This window comes from Chlorocebus sabaeus, chromosome 12, assembly GCF_047675955.1.
Source record: "Chlorocebus sabaeus isolate Y175 chromosome 12, mChlSab1.0.hap1, whole genome shotgun sequence".
In the NCBI taxonomy this organism is placed as follows: Eukaryota; Metazoa; Chordata; class Mammalia; order Primates; family Cercopithecidae; genus Chlorocebus; species Chlorocebus sabaeus.
In genome coordinates, this window is record NC_132915.1 from 8,753,839 (window position 1) to 8,770,916 (window position 17,078).

Sequence of the window (17,078 nt, forward strand, 5' to 3'; positions counted from 1 at the left end):
CTTCAGTCTTCACCTTTTGAGATTCTTAGGCTGCCAGTCCAGGGGTCTTTGTTCCTGGACCACAGGAGGTGATAATGCAACTTAGAATAAGAACAGTTCCTTGGTTTTTTTGCAGGAAAGTGAATTTTGAGTAGAGACACCCAGAGATGGAAGGCAGCTAGAATCACAGCAACCTTAGGCAACAGTGTAAGAATTCTCGTTCCTGAGAATTTTGGGTTTCTGTGGCTCTCTCCCCTTGGCCTGATTGTTCAGATTGACCAACAATTTCATGAGTTACCTACTACTGCTCCAGCGAATTTCTTTTTTGATCCAGTTAGGCCAAGGTTAATACCTGCACCAAATAACAATTGATTATTGAAGTTAATCATTTATATGTTAGTCTTAACAATAAGGTTGTGTATATCATGAGGGCAAGATCAGGTCCTGTTCATTTTTTTCTCTCCAGGGTCTGCACAATGCTTGGTTTATAGAAGGTACTGAATAGCTCCTAATTGTATTAATATATACGATTTTTCTTTGCCTGATGTTTGGCAAATTCATTTGTCTATTACTTAAGTGGACCTCTCTGTCCCCACCTATACTTTTCCTTCTGGTGCTACTTTTGGTCTGAAATAGCCACAGAAAACCAAGTGAGAAGAGTGAATGTGCTCTGAGGATGGTTTTGAGGGACTCATATGAGGATTATAGTAAAAGAATTTTATGTTATTTATTCTCACTATCCGGATACCTTTTACTCTGAATTTCTGCCAGCATGCTGATTTGTTGAGATTTGCAAGACTAGAATTTTCCAGCAGAGCAGAGTATCGTTAGAGCTTATATTTCAAGCTTCTCTAGAACTGGCAACCTCCTTGGAGTGACTCTTGAAGGCAATACCCTCTTCCCAGGTAGTGGCAATGGGAAATCATTTGTCTGAGAGTCGTGGACACAGGTGGGAAGTCTTCGAATTCAGCCTGGGGTCATCTTCTATTCCAGGAAATGTTGGCTGTTTATTCTAGTTAAATTTGTTCACGCTTTTCAGGTCCCAGCTGTAGTCTTCCGAGATAGTTGAAAATTAGCTAGTCTAAAACATGATTCTGGCAACCAGTAAAATGAGAAAGTAGAAACTATTTATGAAGACAATACTTAAATTACATATTTCAAATATGTAAATGTATTTGCTCTTTTAAATTTTATTTGCACTTAGTGCTTTTTAATCCAAATCCATTTTTGTTTTAAACTCCACTGCTCCAACTTACGTAGCATTATTCTGTGCTGTAGTTACACATAATACGTTAGTTACTGTTAATTTACTTCATTAGGCTTTAATGGTTTACTCTTTCTGAGAATTCAGTGAAGATTTACTTTCTAACAATACCTACTAGAATATTACCAAAATGAAGAGTATCGGCCAAGGAGTAAGGAATAACAGAGCCACAGGCAGCTCCAAGTCCAGCTTGTAGAGCTCCAGGCTCAGAACATGGGATTGCCAGACCTGCCAAGTGGCCCCTTCTGTGTCGGAGAAAAGCAGGCTCAAGGAAAAGACAAACTTGAGGCCTAGCCTCTTAACGTCCATGTGAAAGCAAGAGGCCAGGTGAAGTTTTTGGAGTGGCCTGACTTGAGTACTATTTTATATGAGATGTTTACTTGGGAGACAGGTTGTTTGTTCTTCACAAGATGAGGTGAGGAAGGCATTTTTGTGTGCACTGAATTTCAGATCCTCAGGGCTCATGGATAATTTTCCATGGAACAGGAGATTGAGAAGGGGGTTCCTCATGGGTGCTACTAGGATGACAGTTTGCCCAGAAACATTTCTTTAGCTGGGAAGAGGGCGTCTGAGAGTTAGTTATGCTTTTGTGTGTGTGTGTCTGTGTGTGTGTGAGAGAGAGAGAGATGGAGTCTCACTCTTGTTCAGGCTGGAGTGCAGTGGTGCAATCTCAGCTCACTGCAACCTCTGCCTCCTGGGTTCAAGTGATTCTCCTGCCTCAGCTTCCCAAGTAGCTGGGATTACAGGTGCCTGTCACAACACCCAGCGAATTTTTGTACTTTTAGTAGAGACAGAGTTTCGCCATATTGGCCAGGCTGGTCTCAAACTCCTGACCTCAAGTGATCTGCCTGCCTTGGCCTCCCAAACTGCTGGGATTACAGGCGTGAACCACTGTGCCTGGTCAGTTATACTTTAAAGATTGAGAAAGTCTTGACCTATTTCATACTGCTACAACAAAATACCTGACATTGGGAAATCTACAAGAACAGACATTTATCACGGTTCTGGAGGCTGGGGCATACAAGATCAAGGCACCAGCATCTGATGAGAGCCTTGCTGTGTTCTCACATGGCGGAAGGTAGAAGGGCAAAAGGGGAAAAACTCTGTCCTCACACTGCAGAAAGGCAGAAGAGAGAGAACCCACTTCTGTAAGCCCTTTTTAGAACCACATTAATCTGTTCATGAGGGCAGAGCCGTCATGACCTAAGCATCTCCCATTTAGGCTTCACCCATCAACATTGCTGCATTGGGATTAATTTTCCAACTCCTGAATTTTGGCGGACACATTCGCACCATAGCAAACGATCATGAAGGCTTAACCCTAGTATGTGCCAGGACCACCCAAAGGATTCGTTATAAATGCAGGTTCCTGGGGCCTGCCCCTGAGGGATTCTGATTTAGCAGAACCCAAAAACCTGCATTCTTAATAAGCACGCCATGTGATTTTGGGTTGTGGATGTTCACTGGATCACACTTTGAGAAATGTCATGAGTATGACTTTACAGAGTTAAGGTTCGTGCTCAAGATTTTGTCCTTCAAACCTTTTGTTAGCCTTGGAATATAGTCAACAGCGATCAAGAAGGGAAATGAGTTGGGAGGCTGAGGCAGGCAGATCACGAGGTCAGGAGATCGAACCATCCTGGCTAACATGGTGAAACCTCATCTCTAGTAAAAATACAAAAAATTAGCCAGGCATGGTGGTGGGCACCTGTAGTCCCAGCTACTCAGGAGGCTGAGGCAGAAGAATGGCGTGAACCTGGGAGGCGGAGCTTGCAATGAGCCGAGATTGTGCCACTGCACTCCAGCCTGGGCAACAGAGCGAGACTCCGTCTCAGGAAAAAAAAAAAAAGAAGGGAAATAAGGAGATCCACAGGTTCCCTCTCCAACATTAATAGTCCATGTCAACTAGTAAAGCTTTGCATACTGCCCCTGCTCTTTGCCCTGCTGCTGGTTCTTCCTGATTTCTGGGGACAGATGGAAATCCTGACAAAAGTGAGAATGAGGACTGGAAACAGCAAGTAGGATGATATGCATTCTTGGTCACTACTTGTCCTCCACAGCCCTTGGCCTCAGTGCTAGCTGTCTTCCTGCCAACAGGATGATACAGCCAACAGGTAGAAATGCTTGCCTGGCCTCTAACAAACTTTCAACAACATGATACAAATCAAAAGGTCTTGTGTACACTGATCATGTGGGTGAGTTCAGATTGATCACATGGTTGCATTTTAATTCACTACATTGAAAATTAAATTTTATCTTTTGAAATATTTGTTCCCTTCAGTGAGTCAGTCTAATAAATGTAACCTGAAGACCAACCGATCCTTTCCTAATTTAGATGACTTAGAAGGTTTAGCCAATGTTGTTAATGTAATTACTTCTTTTGAGGCAGTGTTCCCTCCAAGTTCAAGGAGAAATGAAGAAAAATGTATCTTTTGAAAATAAGGTCTGGGGTGCAGTAGCTCTTTCCTGTAATCCCAGCGCTTTAGGAGGTTGAGGTGAAGGATAGCTTGAACTCAGAAGGTCAAAACCAGCCTGAGCAACGTGGTGAAATCTTGCCTCTAATTGAAAAAAAAATTCGCCAGGCATGGTAGCATGCACCTATAGTCCCAGCATCTCGGGAGGCTGAGGCAGGAGAATCACTTGAGCTCAGGAGGTTGAGGCTGCAGTGAGCTATGATCATGCCACTGCACTCCAGCCTGAGCAACAGAGTGAGACTCTGTCTTAAAAGAAAAAAGAAAAAGAAAAAGAAAACATAACAATTTTATTTTTTAAAAAGTCAGGAAGATATAATGTAGAAGAAACACATGAATAAACTTATTTTAGGAATCAAAGTGACTTCAAGTGGGAAGTCTCTAACCCTACCAGCAATGAGTCATGTGTGCCATGTTTGTACCAGATTATTTCTGCAATGACATTTAAAATTAAAAACATTACCTGTGAATACAATACGATCCTTTTTCTACAACATGTTTCATATATATTTTAAGTGCTAAGACAAATACAAATGTATATGCTAAGAAAAGTCAACTCTGCTAATACAAATAATATTTTTTATAGAATCCTAAAGGATAATCTCAAATTTAATTTTGTTATTCAGAGGAAGCTTTTATATTTAAAAAGAAGTCATTTAGTTTTCAAAATCATCACAGAAAGCAATTCTAGATAACATCTATAACTCTATAAGGTGACCAACCATTCTAGATTTGCCTGAGGGTAAAGGGTTTCCTAGGATGGGGTCTTTTATTGGTAAAACAGGGACAGTCCCGGGCAAAATGAACCAGTCTACGTTCAATTAAGAGCTGGTGTTGGAGGGTGGATGGGTGTGGGGCTCCTAATTTTTTTGCCTGTAGGCATCTGTAGCTTTCCCAATGACTCACACCAGGGGCCTGTTATGGGGAAAACATTGTGTGTAAGACAGATAAGGGCTTGTCCACACTGAGCTTCCAGCTTCCCTTCCATTCGGTGGGTCAGATTCAACATGTAAGCAAATAGGATGATTTTGGGTGGAGATAAGTGGTGGGAAGAAAACAAAGCCTGATGGTGTAACCAATTAACAGATGGGTGGGTGGGCATTCGTTCAGAGCAGGTGTCCAGAAAAGACCCCACTGAGGAGTGGCCTTTGCCCTAACATTTGTATAACGAGAAGGGGACAGTAAGGAAAAGCAGTGCAGGAGACACAGCAGGAGCTAGGCCACCAAGGACCCATGGGGCTTGGTGAAGAATCTGGATTTTATTTTAGATGCAACGGGAAACCATTGAGGCCTGCTAAGCAGGAGGGTGATCTGATGTGGTTTGTGTTTTAATACGCAGTGGTGACTGGTTTGCATTCCTCATATGGCTTAATTGTATGGCTAAGATACACAGACAGTTTCAAGACACACAACCTTTCCTGTGACATGCCCACAGTAACCCACAGAAAATGCATGTCCTTAAAAGTGAATAATACAGTGTTGCTATAGGGACACAAAGAAAAGCCTGCTCTTACTAAGGAAATATTTACAACTCATGAGAAAGGGAAACCTAAATGGTGTTTTTTGGATAGTTTGATAAAAGCTTGCACAGAGGCAGGAGATATTAAACTACAACAATCAACACTATCATTCTAAAGCCTTACATAAAACATATTTGCGATGAAATCTTGATCTTTTTACCTTATCTCCTTATCCTCTGCAATTCTGATAATAGCCACGAGAGGGCTTGCTACTCCTATTGTTTATAAACAGTAGCTTAAGATGGACTTTGCTTTTTGCTGAGCGTTTGTAGGCAGTGGTGTTCTTATTTTATTTTATTTTACTTTATTTTGAGATGGGATCTCACTCTGTCACCCACACTGGAGTGCAGTGGTGCGATCTGGGCTCACTGCAACCTCTGCCTCCTGGGCTCAAGCGATCCTCCCACCTCAGCTTCCTGAGTAGCTAGAACCACAGCCACTACTGCTGGCTAATTTTTTCCTTTAAAAAATTTTTTTTTTGTAGAGACAGCATTTCATGATGTTACCCAGGCTGGTCTTGAACTCCTGGATTCAAGCAATCCACCCACCTCAGCCTCCCAGAGTGCTGGAATTACAGGCTGAACCACCATGCCCAGCCTGCAGTGGTGTTTTAAATGAATATTTAACAATGGGCTCTGGGAGGAGTGGAGGAAGCCCTAGTGGCATTGGCCAATTTCCTTGGTGTAAATCCTCTTCCAGTGTCAGATTTCAAGCTACCAACTGTTTAGTAACAGGCTTACAGGATTTATAATAATTTAACCATGGGGGAAAACAGGTCTCCCTGAGCCAACTCCATCATGTCACTGGTTGTAGGGTGTGGGGAGTGAAATGGTGCTGATAGAAGAAGATAATTGGATGTTCTCAGGGAGCAGTAATGAGAAGGAACAGATAACTAGAAAAGCATTATCCTGAGTGTTGGCTTGTCTCATTAGTAACTTTCAAACTAACAAAATATTTTTTAAAATAGATAACAGGAAGCAGGAAAAATAGAAATATAAGAAGACACTTTCCTTTAATCCAGTTTTAAAGATACTCAGAAGAATATTATATATCCTTCCTAGGAATAAGTATTAATACTACTAAAATCCTTGAATCATGTGCACTTAATATACATTTCTAAATAAATTTCTAAAGGTAGAACATTGTTTTAACTTGTTATGATTAATTTCATATTTTATGTTACTGGCTTAGTAATCAGTTGAATCCACACAAGAACTTCAGAGAATTGAATTTCTGTTTATTTTGGTGTATTAAAAAATTTGTTTTTTGGTATAAATATGAAGTCCTCAGTATGCTGGATAAGAAGGAAAATCTATTAATTATTTGATTTTCTAATGATTTGACCCTGTGAACTGGGTATATGTGAAACTTAAAGGAAAAGTTAAAATTAAAAATTAAGAAACAAATATTGGGGCAAAAATAAAAAGAAGATATTAATTTTATTACTCACAAACCAACATACTGAGAAGTGACATCAGTGAGAAGAGGAGCTTTCAGTTCTTAGCCTTTCACAGACACATCAGTTTTGGCAACTGCCCATGGACAACAGTACCTTTCTGGAAGCCTGGAAATCCAGCAAAAAGGCTCCAGCACCTCATAGGAGCAAAAAATCTGAGACTAGCAATAAAAAAAAGGGTAAGAAAAACAGTTTCACTTTACTTGCATCAACCTTCCTCCAAAGGCACAGCCCAGTGACAAGAGAGGCCCTCTTAGCCTGTGATTTCTCCTGCAGGGAAAGTTAAAAGTCAAAGTGTAGTGTACTAGTACCTGGCTTCCCCAGCCATGTGGGAGGTTCACTTCCTTTTCACTCTACCTGAAACGTTGAAGGGATTGGCACAGCTAAATAGTCTTTGAGTAGTTAGGAGCAGTGAAAAGTGGTGGGAGCTCATAGCAACTGGAACATGGGACTTAGCAAAGGGCCACAGTTTCTACCAACCACGTTACAAATTTCATCAAGAGGCTCACACACAAACCTTATAGAATGTGGACTATCCCCACAACTAGCTCACATGTGCCCCCAGAACTCTGCACACCTTCCATAGCCAGTGCTCCCCCTGCACTCCTGCAGCCAGTGTACAAGTCTCTTCAGATCATGCAAGAACACCTGTAGATAGCCAGCTCAACTCTGCAGAATTAGGAGAAGGCATTTAACCTTGAACACCGGAGGCTGCTTGATGTGGTTTGACTGTTTGCCCACCAAAATCTCATCTTCATGTTAGTTCCCATATCACCATGTATCATGGGAGGGACCAGGTAAAGGTAATTGGATCATTGGGGTAGTTTCTGCCATGCTTTTCTTGTGATAGTAAGTGAGTCTCATGAGATCTTATGTTTTTATAAGTATCTGGCATTTCCCCTGCTGGCACTCAATCCTCTCCTGCTGCCCTGTGAAGAGGTGCCTTCATCATGATTGTGGGTTTCCTAAGGCCTCCCCAGCAATGCAGAACTGTGTCAATCAAACCTCTTTCCTTTATAAATTACCCAGTCTCAGGTAAGTATTTCTTCATAGCAGTGTGAGAACAGATTAATACAGTAAATTAGTACCAAGAGTGGGTTGCTGCTATAAAGATACCCAAAAATGTGGAAGCAACTTTGGACTGGGTAACAGGCAGAGGGTGGAACAGTTAGGAGGACTCAGAAGAAGAAAGGAAGATGTGGGAAAGTGTAGAACTTTCTAAAGGCTTGTTGAATGGTTTTGACCAAAATGCTGGTAGTGATATGGACAATGAAGTTCAGGTGAGGTGGTCTCAGATGGAGATGAAGAGCTGCTTGAGAACTGGAGCAAGGGAGACTCTTGCTATGCTTTAGCAAAGAGACTGGCAGCATTTTTCCCTTGCCCTGGAGATCTGTGGAAATTTGAACTGAGAGAGATGATTTAGGGTATCTGGCAGAAGAAATTTCTAAGCAGCAAAGCATTCAAGAGGAAGCAGAGCATAAAAGTTTGGAAAGTTTGTAGCCTGACAGTGTGATAGAAAAGAAAAACCCATTTTCTGGGGAGAAATTCAAGCCAGCTGCAGAAATTTGCATAAGTAACAAGAAGTCAAATGTTAGTCACCAAGACAATGGGGAAAATGTCTCCAGGGCATGTCAGAGACCTTCATGACCGCCCCTCCCATCACAGACTCTGATGCCTAGGAGGGAAAAATGCTTTCCTGGGCCAGGCCCAGGTGCACACTGCTCTATGCAGCCTCAGGACATGGCGCACTGCATCCCAGCTGCTTCAGCTCCAGCGGTGGCTAAAAGGGGCCAAGGTACAGCTTGAGCCATTGCTTCAGAGGGTGCAAGCCCCAAGCCTTGGAAGCTTCCACTTGGTGTTGAGACTGTGGGTACACAGAAGTCAGGAATTGAGGTTTGGGTACTTCCACCTAGATTTCAAAGGGTATATGGAAATGCCTGGATGTCCAGGCAGAAGTGTGCTGTAGGGGTGAAACCCTCATGGAGAACCTCTGCTAGGGTAGTGCAGAAGGGAAATGTGGGGGTTGGAGCCCCATACGGCATCCCCACTGCCTAGTGGAGCTGTGAGAAGAGGGCCACCATCCTCCAGACCCCAGAATGGTAGATCCACTGACAACTTGCACCATGCACCTGGAAAAACTGCAAACACTCAACCCCAGCCTGTGAAAGCAGCCAGGAGGGGGTGCTGTACTCTGCAAAGCCACAAGGGTGGAGCTTCCCAAAGCCATGGGAGCTCACCTCTTGCCTCAGCATGACCTGGATGTGAGACATGGAGTCAAAGGCGATCATTTTGTAACTTAAAGATTTAATGACTGCCCTATTGGATTTTGGACTTGCATGGGGCCTTTAGCCCCTTTGTTTTGGCCAATTTCTCTCATTTGGAATAAATGTATTTGCACAATGCCTGTACCCCCATTGTATCTAGGAAGTAACTAACTTGCTTTTGACTTTACAGGCTCATAGGTGGAAGGAAATTGTTACATCTCAGTTGAGACTTTGGACTTAGACTTTTAGGTTAATGCTGGAATGAGTTAAGACTTTGGGGGACAGTTGGAAGGGCATGATTGTGTTTCTTTTTTAGTGTTGTGTTTCCTTAACTTTTTGTGTTTCTTGAAGTCTTGTATTGTTACTTTGATATTTGAAGAGGTTTTGAAATGTGAGGATATGAGATTTGGGAGGGGCCAGGGGCAGAATGATATGGTTTGGCTGTGTCCCTACCCAAATCTCATCTTTATTTGTAGTTCCCATATCCCCACTTGTCATGGGAGGGACTAGGTAGAGGTAATTGGATCATGGGGGCAGTTTCCCCCATGCTGTTCTCATGACAGTGAGTAAGTCCCAAGAGATGTGATGGTTTTATAAGCATCTGGCATTTCCCCTGCTGTTACTCATTCTCTCTCCTGCTGCCCTGTTAGGAGGTGTCTTCTGCCATGGTTGTGGGTTTCCTGAGGCCTCCCCAGCAATGCAGAACTGTGAGTCAATTAAACCTCTTTCATTTATAAATTACTCAGTCTTGGGGATTTCTTCATAGCAGTATGAGAACAGACTAATAAACCACTATACTTGGGAAAATAAACAAAGGGACCTCAGCACATGGCCTGGCTTTGTGAGATTGAGAGAGGGCACACAATCCTAACACTCCCCTTATCCTCCCTTCCCCAAGAGAAAGCAAGAGGACTGGAGTTGGCAGATCCATGGAAAAGGTCTGAGAGACTCCCTGAATCCCTAGCTAGGCGGACTGGTGAAGATTTTTCTTTCCCAAAGCCATTCATTGGAAACTGGGTGAGATGCCTGCCTCTTCAAATATGAAAGTAACAGTATAAGACTTCAAGAAACATGAAAAGTTAAGGAAACACAGCACTAAAAAAGAAAATAATTTTCCAGTAATCATTCCCAAAGAAATGGAGATCTACAAGTTGCTTGACAAAATTTCAAAGTAATTGTTTTTTAAAAACTCAGCAGGCTACAAGAGAACACAAATGGAGAATACTACAAAATGAAGAAAACAATACATTAACAAAGCTGAACGTTCTTTTTTTGAGATAGGGTCTTCCTCTGTTGCCCAGGCTGGAGTGAGTGGCACAATCATGGCTCACTGCAACTTCGACTTCCTAAGCTCAAGTAATCCTCCCACGTCAGCCTCCCTAGTAGCTGGGACTACATGTATGCACCACCATGTTTGGCTAATTTTTGTGTTTTTTGTAGGGATGGGGTTTTGCCATGTTGCCTAGGCTGGTCTCAAACTCCTGGCTCAAGCGATCTGCTTGCCTTGGCCTCCAAAAGTGCTGGAGTTACATGCCTGAGCCACCATGCCAAACCTAGAAGTTCAAAAAAGAGAAATAAATCTTTGAACAGAGCCAAATAAAAAATGTAGAGCTAAATAATACAGCAAATGAAATGAAGAATACAATAGAGAGCTTCAACAGCAGACTCAATCAAACAGAAGAAAGAATCTGTGAACTTCAAGACAGGCCATTTGAAATTATTCAGTCAAAGAAGAAAAAGGAAAATAAATAGTGAAGAAAGCCTATGGAATTTACTGGACACCATCAAGTGAATTAATATATACATTATGGAATCCCCACAAGTAAAAGAGAAAGAGAGAGGAGAATAAAATGTGTTTTAAAAAATGGCTGAAAACTCCCAAATTTTGGGAGAGAAATGAACATCCAGGTTCATGAAGCTCAAAGCTCTTCAAGTAAGATCAACCCAAAGAAAATCATAATGAGTCACATTATAATCAAATTATCAAAAGATAAAGACAAAGAGATAATTTTGAAAACAGCAAGAAAAAAGTGATTCATCACACTCAAGGGAAACTTCATGAGCCTATCAGCAAAAACTTTGCAGGCCAGGAAAGAATGGGATGCTATATTCAAAGTGTTGAAAGAAAAAACTATCAACTAGGAATATTATAGCTGGAAAAGTTGTCTTTCATAAATGAAGGAGAGATAAAGACTTTCCTAAACGAAAGTTGTGAGAGTTCATCACCATTATATCTGCCTTACAGGAAATACTAAAGGAAAATTTTTAAGTTGAAATGAAAGATGCTAATTAATAACATGAAAACATATGAAAGTATACAAATCACTGGTAAAGGTAAGTATATAGTCAAATTCAGAATAATACTATAATGGTGGTGCATAAATCACTTGATTATAGCATAAAAGTTAAAAGACAAAAATAGTAAAAATAATTAAGCTACAATAACATTATAGATATGCAATATGAAGAGGTATAAACTGGGATGTCAATAACATAAAATGTGAGGATGAAAGGAAGTAAAATATAGAGTTTTTGTATTGAAGTTAAGTTGTTTTCAGCTTATAACTATAAAATGTCTTATGTAAGCCTCATGGTAACCACATAGAAAACATCTCTGGTAGGTATACAAAAGATAAAAGGAAAGGAATTACAGCATACCACTACAAAAAAATTATCAAATCACAAAGGAGACATCAAGAAAGGAAGGAACAAAGATACCACAAAACAAACACAAAATAATTAACAAAATGGTGATATTAAGTCCTTATCTATCAATACTTTAAATGTAAATGAATTAAAGTTTGTAATTAAAAAAATAGAGTGTTTGAAATAGAGTGATTGAGTGGATATAAAAACAAGATTCAACAATATGCTGCCTCCAAGGAACTCACTGTAACTTTAAGGACACACAGCTCAAACTGAAATGATGGAAAAAGATATTTCATGCAAATAGCAACCAAAAGAGAGCAGGAGTGGCTATAGTTATAGCAGACAGACTAAGTCAAAAACTGCTGCAAGACACACAAAAAATGTCACACAATGATAAAGGGATCAATTAATCAGAAGGTATAACAATTGTAAATATGTATGCAACCAACATCAGAATACCTAAATATATAAAGCAAATATTAACACAACTGAAGGGAGAAATATACAGCAATATGGTCATAGTAGGGGACTTTATTTTCCCCTTTTCAACAATGGATAGATCATCCAAAAAGAAAACCAGGCCAGGTTCAGTGGCTCATGCCTGCAATCCCAGCACTTTGGGAGGCTGAGGCGGGCAGATGACTTGAGGCCAGAAATTCAAAACCAACCTGGCCAACATGGCAAAACCCCATCTCTACTAAAAATACAAAAAAATTAGCTGGGCATGGTGGTGCATGCCTGTAATCCAGCTACTCAGGATGCTGAGGTATAAGAATCGCTTGAACCCAGGAGGCAGAAGTTGCAGTGAGCCGAGATTGTACCATAGCACTCCAGCCTGGGCAAAAGAGTGAGACTTCATATCAAAAAAAAAAAAAAAAAAAAAAAAAAAAAAAAAAAAAAAAAAGCCAGGCGTGGTGGCTCACACCTGTAAACTGTAATCCTAGCACTTTGGGAAGCTGAGACAGGTGGATAACCTGAAGACAGGAGTTCGAGACCAGCCTGGCCAGCATGATGAAACCCTCTCTCTACTAAAAATACAAAAAATAGCCAGATGCAGTGGTGGGTGCCTCTAATACCAACTACGTGGGAGGCTGAGGTAGGAGAATTGCTTGAACCCGGGGGATGGAGGTTGTAGTGAGCCAAGATCGTGCCACTGTACTCCACCCTGGGTTACAGAGTGAAGCTCCATCTAAAAAAAAAAAAAAAAAAAAGAAATAAAGAAAAGAAGAAAGAGAGAGAGGGAGAGACAGAGAGAGAGATAGAGGGAGGGAGGAGGAGAGAGAGAGAGAGATAGAAAGAAAAAAGAAAGAAAGAGAGAAAGAATGAAAGAAAGAAAGAGAAAGTCAATAAACAGTGGACTTGCATCTTGAATAACACTGTAGACCAAATGAGTCTAACAGATACATACAAAATATTCCATCCAACAGCAGCAAAATATACATTCTTCTCCAGTGGACTTAAATCTTGAGTAACACTGTAGACCAAATGGGTCTAACAGATACATACAAAATATTCCATCCAACAGCAGCAAAATATACATTCTTCTCAAGTGCACACAGATCATTCTCCAATGGGCCACAAAACAACAGATTCTTTTTGTTAACAGATTTAAAGAACATTGAAACCTTATCAAGTATATCTTTTTCAATCACACTGGCATGAAACTAGAAATAAATGACAGAACAAAAATCAGAAAATTCACAAGTAGGAAGAAATTAAACAACACACTCCTGAACAACCAATAGATCAAAATGGAAATCAAAAGGCAGATAAAAAATCTCTTGAGACAAATGAAAACAGTGCCACAATATACCAAAATTTATGAGATGCACCCAAAACAGCTTTAAGAGAGAAGTCAATAATGATAAATGTCTACATTAAGAAAAAAGAAAATCTCAAACAACCTAACTTTGTACCTCAAGGAACTAGAAAAATATGAATAAACTAAGGCTTGAGTTAGCAGAGGAAGGAAATAATAAAGATTAGTGTATAAAGAAATAAACTAAAAACTAGAAAGACAATTAAAAATAAAAACTGAGTTGAATTTTTGAAAAGATAAATGGACAAACTTGTAGCTAGACTATCCAAGAAAAAAAGTAGACACACATAAATAAAATTATAAATGAAAGAGGAGACCAATGCCACAGAAGCATAAAAGATCATAAGAGACTACTATGAACAATTATATGCCAGCAATTTGAATAGTCTAGATGATGTGGATGAATTTCTGGGAACATACAACCTATCAAGACTGAGCCATGGAAAAACAGAAACTCTGAACAGGCCAAAAATGAGTATGGAGATTGAATTAGTGAAAAAACTCTCCACAAAGAACAGCCCAAGACTATATGGCTTCACTGGTGAATTATACCAAACATTTAAATAATTAATGCCAATCCTCTTCAAACTCTTACAAAAAAATTGAAGAGGAGGAAACATTTCAAACTCCTTTTATGAGGCCAACATTATCCTGGTTACCAAAGCCAGACAAGAGCTACAAGAAAAGAAAATTACAGGCCAACATCCCTGAAGAACATAGATGGAAAAATCCACAATAAAGTATTAGAAAGCTGAATTCAAGAGCACATTAAAAGGATCACATACCGTGATCAAGTGAAATTTATCTCTGCATGCAATCATGGTTCGACATGCTCAAATCAAGGAATATGGTACACTACATTGACAAAATGAAGGATAAAAATTATATGATCAACTCAATAGATGTAGAAAGTACCTTTGACAAAATTCAACATTTTTTATGATAAAAAGTAGGAACGGAATAATGTACTTCAACAAAATAAGGACCTTATATGACAAGCTGTAGGTTAACATCATATTCAATTGTGAAAGGCTGAAAACAGCTGTTTCTCTAAGATCAGAAACAACATAAGGATGCCCACTTTCACCACTTCTATTCAACATAGTGCTAGAAGTCCTAGCCAGAGCAATTAGCCAAAAAAAAAAAAAAAAAAAAAAAAGACATCAGAATCAGAATAAAGTAAAATATTTTCTGTTTGCAGATGACAGGATCTTATATATAGAAAATTTTAAAGACAGCCCCAAAAACTGTTAGGACTAATGAATAAATTCAGTAAAGTTGCAGGATACAAAATCAACATATAAAAAATCAGTTGCTTTTTATACAGTAACAATGAACTATCCAAACAAGAAGTTTAAAAACAATTCCATTTACCAGAGCTTCAGAAAGAATAAAATACTTAGGAATAAATCTAACCAAAGAGATTGAAGATCTGTACTCTGAAAACCGTAAAGTGTTAATAAAAGAAACTGAAAAAGACAGAAATAAAAGGAAAAATATTCTGTGTTCATGAATTGGAAGAATTAATATAGTTAAAATGTATATACCCAAAGTGATATACAGATTCGATGTAATCGCTATCAATATTTTAATGGCAATTTTCACAGAAAAAGAAAAAACAATTCTAAAATTCATATGAAACCACAAAAGACCTTGAATAGCCATAGCAATCTTGAACAAAAAGAACAAAACTGGGGGCATCACATTTCCTGATTTCAAAATATATTATAAATCTACAGTAATCAAAACAGTATGATGCGAGAGTAAAAATAGAATATAGACCAGTGGAACAAAATAGAGAACCACAAAATAAATCTACACATTTATGATTAACTGATTTTCAATAAGAATGCTAAGCACATGCAATGGGAAAAAGTAGTCTTTTCAATAAATGGTTTTGGGAAAAGTAGATATCCATGAGCGGAAGAATGAAATTGGACCCTTATCTATGTCATATAAAAAAATCAATTCAAGATACGATTACAGGTTTAAATGTAAAATCTAATAATGTAAAAGTACTAGAAGGAGACTTTGGGAAAAAGCTTGACATTGGTCTGGGATAGGACCCCAAAAACGTAGGCAACAAAAGCAAAGATAGAATGATAGACAAGAGCGATTGCTGCTTTAAATGGTTCTGCACAGCAAAACAAACTGATACAAACAACAAAAAAAATTAACAGAATGAAGAGACGACCTATGGAGTAGGAGAAAATATTTGCAAACTATACATCTCATAAGGGGTAGTATCCAAATATATAAGGAACTCAAATAACAAAAAGACAAAATAGGATGTGTAGTGTGGCTCACACCTACCCAGGGCTTTTGGAGGCTTAGGCAGGAGGATTGCTTGAGGCCAGAAGTTCAAGACCAGCCTGGACAACATGATGAGACCTCGTCTCTACAAAAAAATAAAAATAAAATAACCAGGTGTGGTAGTGTGTGCCGATAGTCCTAGTTACTCTGCAGGCTAAGGTAGGAGAATCACTTGAGCTCAGGAGTTTGTAACTGCAATGAGCTATGATTGCACCACTGTGCTCCAGCCTGGGCAACAGACTGAAACCTCATCCTTAAAATAATAAATTTAAAAATGGCAAAGGACCAGAATAGACATTTTTCCAAAGAAGACATACAAATGGCCAACAGGTATTTGCAAAGGTGCCCAACATCACCAATCACCAAATAAATGCAAAGCAAAACCACAGAGATTTTGTCTCATACTTGTCAAATGGTTACGATCAAAAAGACAAAAGATACGCAGTGTTGGTGGGGATATAGAGAAAAGGAAACCCTTGTACACTATTGGTGGGAATGTAGATTAGTCCAGCCATTATGGAAAACAGTATGGCAGTTCCTCAAATAATTAAAAATGGAACTACCATATGACCCAGGAATACCACTTCTGGGTATATATTCAAAGGAAATGAGATCAGTATCTCAAAGAGATATCTGAGATATCTGTCCTTTCTATGTTCATTGCAGCAGTATTCTATTGTACAATAGCATTCTATTGTACAATATTCTATTGTAAATTCAGCCTTAAAAAAAGGATATTCTGCCATTTGTGACAAACTAGATGAACCTGGAGGACAAGATGCTAAGTGGAATAAGCCAGTCACAGAAGGACAAAGACTACACGATCTGTTACATGTGGAATTTTAAAAAGCTGAATTCATAAAAGCAGAGAATAGAATGATGTTTGCCAGAAACTGGAGGTGGGCATGGGGAGATACTGGTCAAAAGATACAAAGTTTTGGTTATGTAGCATGAATAAGTTCTAGAAATCTAAGGTACAGCATTGTGACTATAGTTAATAATACTGTATTGTGTATTTGAAATTTGCTTAGAAAGTAGATCTTACTATACATACAGCCAACAAACATATGAAAAGGTGCTCGACATCACTAATCATCAGGGAAATGCATATTAAAACCGCAGTGAAATACCACCTTACTCCTGTGAGAATGCCATAATTTAAGTCAGACAGGGCGTGGTGGCTCATGCCTGTAATTCTAGCACTTTGGGAAGCCAAGGCAGGTGGATCAGTTGCGGTCAGGAGTTTGAGACCAGCCTAGCCAACATGGCAAAACCGTATCTCTACTAAAAATACAAAAACTAGCTGGGCCTGGTGGCACGCAGCTGTAACCCCAGTCACTTGG

General features: G+C 39.5%; 1 protein-coding gene across 1 annotated transcript in view; it reads left to right on the forward strand.

Annotated features, from left to right (window-relative positions):
* The window catches only part of SHC3 (SHC adaptor protein 3), a 305,086-nt gene that overhangs the window by 24,676 nt on the left and 263,332 nt on the right, over positions 1 to 17,078 (forward strand). The window contains exon 3 of the mRNA XM_073021453.1: positions 9,605 to 9,661. Within this exon, the coding sequence (XP_072877554.1) occupies positions 9,620 to 9,661 (42 nt within the window). The 5' untranslated portion in view covers positions 9,605 to 9,619. The remainder of the gene's footprint in view (positions 1 to 9,604; positions 9,662 to 17,078) is intronic.